The 8,016-nt window shown below is 40.9% G+C and overlaps 1 gene segment (V, D, J or C); it reads left to right on the top strand.

Annotated features, from left to right (window-relative positions):
- Window positions 1–3,134: 3,134 nt before the first annotated feature.
- On the top strand, window positions 3,135–3,879 carry LOC131919021 (T cell receptor alpha variable 22-like). The segment is given in 2 exon segments: window positions 3,135–3,186; window positions 3,356–3,879. Coding segments are annotated over 2 exon segments (576 nt in total).
- Window positions 3,880–8,016: the final 4,137 nt, after the last annotated feature.

Raw genomic sequence — 8,016 nt, 5'->3', positions numbered from 1 at the left:
GACATGTCCACAGGCCAACATGATCTAAACAATTTCTAATTGAGACTCTTCTCAGGTGAGTGTGTTCTTGGCTTTTTTTGTTTCCTCCTTTGTAGTCCTATCTTCTGTCACATTGACAGATACTTGTGTCTTTACCACTTTAGAACATACAATGTATAGTTTCGTCTTAAAATAATCCACCTTAGGTTGGATGTCTGCATACATAAAATTGCTTCAGTACTGTACATTTCCTTCTGCATCATGCTGTCCTTTTTTCTTCCCACAGGGTTGTTCTATGAAACTGTATTTGTTATTTCTCCACTTATATTTTTCCCTTTTCCAATCTTCTATCATAAGAATCATCTCAGTGGCTGCTTACCGATACTGCACAAGAGTTACTCACAATGTAGTAATTTTAGAGTTCCTCGAGATATCTGATAAATTACAGCTACAATTCACCAATTACTAATAAAAACAAAGCCATCACACCATCCGAGAGAGTGATTCCCTCTGACCTCAGGGACTTTCCTTTTGCTTCATCCTTGTCTCTTCTGGTAGAAAAACATGCTAGTGAATAAAGAGAGAAGCATGCTACATGTGAATAAAGAGAGGATCCTTAAGCAATTGGGATGATGCTGGATCCCCAGCTAAACACACAGCAGTATCTGTGCTAATCAGAAGAGGTGGACACAAGGAAGCAGTATGCTCTGTGTGTGCTAATGTATACCCACAAGACTTATTATTACAGTTTACAACATTTTTATAACTTTTGTTTTTTTGAGATTATAGTATAACTACATCATTTTTTTCCTCCCTTCAAACCCTCCCATGTTACCTCCCATTGCTCTCTTTGAAATTCATTGCCTTTTGAAAATGAAGGTATATGTTTGTATGTACATGTGTATGTATATATATTCCTAAATATAACTTTCCCAGTTTATAAAATGTTACTTGTATGTATATTTTCAGGGCTGACTATTTGGTATTGAATAACCAACTGTTGCCTTATTCTCTGTGGAATATTGTTTCTCTGACTCTTAGCAATCATTAGTTGCCTGTAGTTTTTTCTTTTCTTTTTTGGTGTGTATGTGTGTGTGTGTGTGTGTGTGTGTGTGTGTGTGTGTGTGTGTGTGTAGGGGAAAGGAGTGGTATTTGTCCATCCACTTTGGCATGTCTATTGTTGTCCTTGGTCAGGTCATGTCTAGACAGTGATGTTTTACTAAAAGGCATGCATTCAAAATGTCACTTTCTATGAATAAATACTGTAAGACTAGTATGAATTTTCTATCATTTCAATATTCTTGCCATTAATATAAATCTACAGCAAAACTATTGGCAGCCTAACCCTCAAATTGAGAAAAGGGAGACAGAGTTTGAATATGAGTGATGAAATATCCAGAATGGATAAGGATAATATTAGAGGAAATTATCCTTGATGCAATGTTTTATTGTTTTGATAGTTCCTGTTCTCATGCATTTTTACATAATCACCATTAAAATCATGAAAGCCATCAATGATTCATACCAATTATTTTCCATTATTTCCATAAATGTGAGTGTGGGAAGAAACTGTGCTTGCCTTCCTCAGAGTCTGACCATCTGCATGTAAGTATTTCTCATGTTCCTGAAATCGCACAACTCTCAGATTACACTCTTCCCTGATCCTGTTTGTTTTATTCAGAACCCTGTATTTTATTCTTCTTCATTAGAGAGTAAACCAGTGTCTCCTCCCCTTCCATGTATTCTTACTACTCATTTTCAGTAAAACTTTAGTCAATGCTTATGGATTTATTTTTAACTAAATTATAAAAATCTAATAAATAGCACGTGATAATAAATATCGGCTTATTTAGGGGTTTAATCTCCATGATGTATCACTTTCAAAGTGGTTCATCTCTAACCCCCACTCCATCTAGACTGTCATGTCTTCTGACCATCTTGCATTTCCTCCATCAGGAACTAAAGGAGTGAAGGGGGTTGCTTTTGTGTGACATGTGGAGTTATGGCCTGAAGTCACCTTTGCTGATGGTGTTGGTCCACTAGGGGGCACTGCAGGCTTCCCGGAAATGACTTTCTGAAGTTCCTGAGGGTTGGTGGGTTAAAGAGACCAGAGAACATGTGAGGCTGTCAGTCACAGATGACAAGGTTTATTCTTGGTTGTTAGCTGTGCTGTTCTGTGGAACTATAAACCTAGAGGAGCCTGTAAATCCACTGTGAGGATGATTCCATGAGGACAGATAAGAAAATAGAATTGTACTAGTCAACATGATCTCTGAAGCTCACTAGAAAACATCTAACTCCATGACTTTAAGTTTTATGATTTTATGATGAAAATCTCCAGAGTTCACGGACCCAGAAATTATTCCAATACCTGTGATAGTCAAACTTTTCATTATCTCCTCTCAGACTAGCAGGAACATGAATAATTAGTCGAAGGGAGGAAAATAATAAGGCACAAAGACAGAAGAAGAAAACACAGAGAATACTATTGAACTTGACCAGCAATGTGTGGGTCTGCAGGGTGCAGGAAAGGGACTGAAGAAGGACAGAGGTGGAAAATGAATCAGGGTGAATGTTGTGTTCATAACCTGATTGTTTTAACAAATGAAAAGTTTCACTGAAAACGTTTTCTTTTCAGATGGTGATCTGCTGATTTCAACAAAGTGTATTTATTCCCCAGCACAAAGTACACTCCTTTAAAGAGTTTTCTCTTATAAGAATTTTCATACAACTGATTTCTCAAATTCTGTCAAATTATGGAATTTAAGAAATGGCTTACTCTCTATCTTTACATGCTCTGTGATCTAAGGAGACCTCAGCTCTTTCCTGATATATCATCCCCTCCTTCTCTCAAATGTCTCTTACTTTAACAGTTACAAACAAACAAACAAACAAACAAACAAACAAACAGGACAACCCAACCAACACTCTTCAGTTTCAGCTGTAGGTGGCATGACTTCCTGCTTCCCTTCACGGTTTTCATCCTCAGCTTGTGAGGCCTCACTGGTCTGCTGTGGGTGTGGTTTTCCACCAGGATGAAAGAGCTCAGATTTTATTGGTGCTCAGTGGGTGAGGGAGAGCCTGCTGCTTGTTGGAACTAAGCTAGACACTGTCTGGAACTGGGGTGAAGGAGTCTCAGCAGTTTGACAGGATCCATGGAGAGGAGCCTGGGAGCTGTGCTGGGGCTGCTGTTGGTGCAGGTTTGCTGTGAGTTGTGGCACTCCCAGATGGGTTAGGGGTGTTCCTGAGCTGCCCGTGGGAGGGGCAGAGCACAGCTGACCCAAAACTCCTCTTGGCTGTCTCCCGGGATATCTGACAGGGTGGAAACTAAGGAAGGACTGTCTGTCATATGGTTTGTTTTCTTTTCTCTGAGCAGGGGTCAGAGGGATGCAGGTGGAGCAGAATCCTCCAGCCCTGAGTCTTCTTGAGGGAGCCGGTTCTGCTATGAGATGCAATTTTTCTACCACCACGAGGAGTGTGCAGTGGTTCCGACAGAATCCCAGAGGCAGCCTCATCAGTCTGTTCTTCATGGCTCCAGGAACAAAGGAGAATGGGAGGTTAAAGTCAACATTCGACTCCAAGGAGCGCTACAGCACCCTGCACATCAGAGATGCCCAGCTGGAGGACTCAGGCACCTACCTCTGTGCTGCTGATGCACAGTGCTCCCAGCAAGCCTGCAGCCTGGCCCCAAACTGCAGCTCTGTATGCAGCTACAGCCCTGTCACAGGGAGACTCTGCAGGAGGCTTTGCACAGCTGTGGGGTTTCCAATTTATGCTGCATCTCTGTCATCTCTACTAACACTAGAGAGTTCAGGATTGCTGTTTCACATCAGTGTGCCCTTTCCTTACAGATACAAATTTTCAGGAAGAAGTTCCCATAAAGAGTACTGGGACAACTGACAAAGATGACAAGGTTCACAGTACTGTCAGGTAGATCCACTGCACAGTGTTCACTGCTCTTTATTGTTCTACAAAGGCATCAAACAGACGTGCTCTTCAGGGAACAGAAATGATATTACTCAATGTTTCAGTCAATTGCATATCTTTCAATTATGCAGAAGAATGGAACTTATATTTGTTTTTTTTTTGAGAATTTCATACAATGCACTTTGATCATATTCAGTTCTCCACCAATTCCTACCAGTTCCACCCCTCGTCCATACTTTCCAGCTCTTCTTTCTTTGTTTCTGGGAAAAAACAAAACTTGGTAAGTGCTATCCTTACCACTTGGATGTATGGCTTTCACTGGAGTGTGGTTGACCTACTGGGCCCATGCCCTTAAAGAAAACAGATTCTCCCTCTCTTAGTAGCTATCACATGCCAACATGTCCTTAGTTAGGGGTGGAACTCTGCCCATGCCCCCATGCTGGAATTTCATGTAGCTTGAGCGTGTGTAGGTCTTGTGCATGCTATTCCAGCTGCTTTGAGTTCACATAAATTAATTTTCCTTATAATTGAAGACTCAATTGTAAAATGTATCAATAAGTATTCAAATTACATGCAAATTATATTGGTTTAAATGAAAATTGCCCCCATGGGCTTATATATTTGCGTGCTTTGTCCTCAGTTGATGAACTGTTTGGAAAGCATTAGGAGGTGTGGTTTTGTTGGAGGAAGTGTTGGAGGAGGTGTGTCACTGGAAGTGGGCTTTGAGGTTAAAAAGCTCACACCTGCCCCAGTGTCTCTTTCTCTGCCTGCTGTCTACTGATCAGGATGAAAAAGCTCTCAGCTACTTCTTCAGGACCATGCCAGCCTGCTGCCATGCTCCCAGCCTTGATGAAAGTGGACTAACCCTCTGAAACTTTAAGCAAGTCCTGAATTAAATTTCTTTTATAAGATGCTTGGTCTTGGTGTTTCTTTACACCAATAAACAGTAACTAAGACACAAATAATGAAGTCATTTTTGCTTTATCAGATTTCCACAACTTACAAAAAATGTCTGAGAAAGTAATATTTCATTTATATATATTTATGTTTACAATAAAAGAAGACTTACACAAACCTCATTTGTATAAGTAATTAAATCATTTTAGAAACAGTGTTCCACTACAATCATTAAACCTAGAATTAATAAAGTCCGTGTCTTCAACTATTCATCAGATGTGTGTGCTTCTGTTGCACAGTACATAAGACAGCTGTAAGAGCTCAAGTGTCAGCTTTGTCATTTCCCCAATTCAGAAACTGTCACATGTTCATTTTGCAGTTTTACATTTCTGAGGAGCACCTGACATCATCCGACTATACAACTTGAAAAGGAAGTTCCTAAAAGAATAACGTTTTAAACACTAGTGAGTGAAATTGTACAGGGTCATGCTAGAAAAGTCACAGGATACATCATTGCACCCAAACCCAAGATACACTAACAGAGCAATGTCAGTATTTTTATTATAATTTTATTATTTTTTGAACTGTTTATACAAGATTTTTTTGATTTTATTTTTTCCATTAATATTTTTTCCAAAATATTATTTTCCAATCAAATATAATATTTGATTATATTCTTTTCCATCCCTCTAGTCCTCCCAGATCCTCCTTATCTCCCTACTTGTCCAACTCAATGTTCTCTCAAATAATCCTCAAAAAACCCCAAAAAACCAAGAAGACAAAACAACCTCCTCCAAAAAAAATTCCACTACAGCATAACAATAACCACAAAAGCATGCACACAAACATGTTTGTTTTGGTCAACTACTCCTGAACTTGAGGCCTGCCCTGGAATATGATTAAAATACCTTTTGTCACTCCACTGGAGAAAACTGATTTTCCCTCTCTCAGCAGGTATCAGGGTTAGGGATGGGACTTTGTGTCTATTCCCCATCTCTGTGCTGAGATTTTTGTGTGACTTGAATTTGTTCAGGTTTTGTGTACACTGTTATAGTCTCTGTTAGGGAGTATTTGCATCAGCAATGTCTATCAGAGAATATTGTTCAGAAACAAGTAGATGTAGTGTAGTGAATTCAGAGTGGTTATGGTAGTGCTGGCCTGTAATCTCAGCACTTGGAAAGCTGAAGCAGGGGAATCATAAGTTAGAAGTCATTCTAGATTTCATAGCAAGATTTGTCTTAATTCAATGAGATGGAGTGTGTCAACTCATCCAAAAATAAGTAAAAGCCAAGAAGTGATGCGGACACTCCTACACTGTTGGTGGGAATGCAAACTTGTACAGCCACTTTGGAAATCAGTATGACACTTTCTCAGAAAATTGGAAATCAATATTTCTCAAGACCCAGCTATACCACTCTTGGGCATATACCCAAGGAATGCTCAATCATACCACAAGAACACATGCTCAACTATGTTCATAACAGCATTATTTGTAACAGCCAGAACTTGGAAACAACCTAGATGCCCTTCAACTGAAAAATGGATAAAGAAAATGTGGTACATATACCAATGGAATACTACTCAGCAGAGAAAAACAGTGACATCATGAGGTTTGCAGGCAAATGGATGGAACTAGAAAATATCATCCTGTTGAGGCAACCCAAACTCAGAAAGACAAACATGGTATGTACTCACTCATAAGTGGATACTAGTTGTAAAGCAAAGGATAACCAGACTGCAATCCACAGCTCCAGGGAGGCAAGCTAGTAAAGAGGACCCCAGGAAAGACACAGAGATTATGCAGTGACAGAGAAATAGATGAGATCTACATGAGCAAACTGGGGGTGAGGGAGGGTTAATGGAGGGTAAGGGTGGGGGAAAGAGAGCTTAGGAGATGTAGAGGTCCTAGCTGGATCAGGAACAGAGTGGGTATACAAGGAAAGAGATACTACGATAAATGAAGACCCCATGGGAATAGGAAGAAGCAGAGTGCTAGAGAAGTCCTCAGGAATCCACAAAGATGACTCCACTATAGACTACTGGCAATGATTGAGAGGGTGCCTGAGCTGACCTACTCTGGTGATTGTATGGCTGAACACCCTAACTGTCATATAGAACCCTCATCCAGTGAATGATGGAAACAGATGCAGAGATCCACGGCCAAGTCCCAGGCGGAGCTCCAGGAGTCCAATCGATTAGAGAGAGGAGGGATTACATGAGCAAGAGATATAGAGACCATGATTGGAAAAATTACAGAGCCAACTAGACAAACTAGTGGAAACACATGAACTGTGAACCAATAGCTGAGGAGCCCCCATGGTACTGGATTAGGTCCTCTGGATAAGTGAAACAGTTGTTTAGCTTAAACTGTTTAGGGGGCCCCCAGGCCGTGAGACCGGGACCTGTCCTTAGTGCATGAGCTGGTTTCTTGGAACCTAGGGCTTATACTGAGCCTTTGTACACTTTGCTCAGCCTTGGTGCAGAGAACAGGGGCTTGGACCTGCCTCAACTGAATGTACCAGGCTTTGCTGACTCCCCAGGGGAGACCTTGCCTTGGAGGAGGTGGGAATGGGGGGTGGGTTGAGGGGAAGACTGAGGGTGGGAGGAGGGAGGATAGGGGAATCCGTGGTCAATATGTAAAATGAATAGAAAATCTCGTAATAAAAAAATTAAAAAAAGAAGTGATGCAGAAATGGTTCTGCTGCACCCTAACTTGACACTATCTGAATGTATTCTAACCTTGGACCAGCTTTTCTGCAATGTTCTCTGTAGGGCTTGTGCTATCATGCATCAGTTGTCATAGGTACACAACTGTAGCAGTCTTTCTTTGCACAATAGCCTCCAAATCATGTTAAGGAGACTTATTATTAATTATGAATGCTTGGCCTTAGCTTAGGCTTGTTTCTAGCCAGCTTTTTTTTTAAGCTTAAATTAACTCATTTCTATTAATCTATGTACTGTCCCAAGGCTTGTTTATCACATTTATGTACTGTCCATCCTGCTATCCTGCTTCTTCCATGTCTGGCTGGCTGGCTGGCCAGCCTGCCCTGGATGGCTCTCCCTCTCTTTCTCCTTCTTTCTCTCCCCAGAGCCTAGATTCCTCCTCCTACTTACTTTCTCTGCCTGCCAGCCACACTTATCCCTCTCCTGGCTACCTATTGGCCATTCAGCTTTTTATTAGACCAATCAGGTGTCTTACTTAGGCAGCCAAGG

Source organism: Peromyscus eremicus, chromosome 9, assembly GCF_949786415.1.
Source record: "Peromyscus eremicus chromosome 9, PerEre_H2_v1, whole genome shotgun sequence".
NCBI classification, from domain to species: Eukaryota; Metazoa; Chordata; class Mammalia; order Rodentia; family Cricetidae; genus Peromyscus; species Peromyscus eremicus.
The sequence above is the reverse complement of the archived record's forward strand: the minus strand, read 5'-3'. Positions and strand labels throughout refer to the sequence as shown.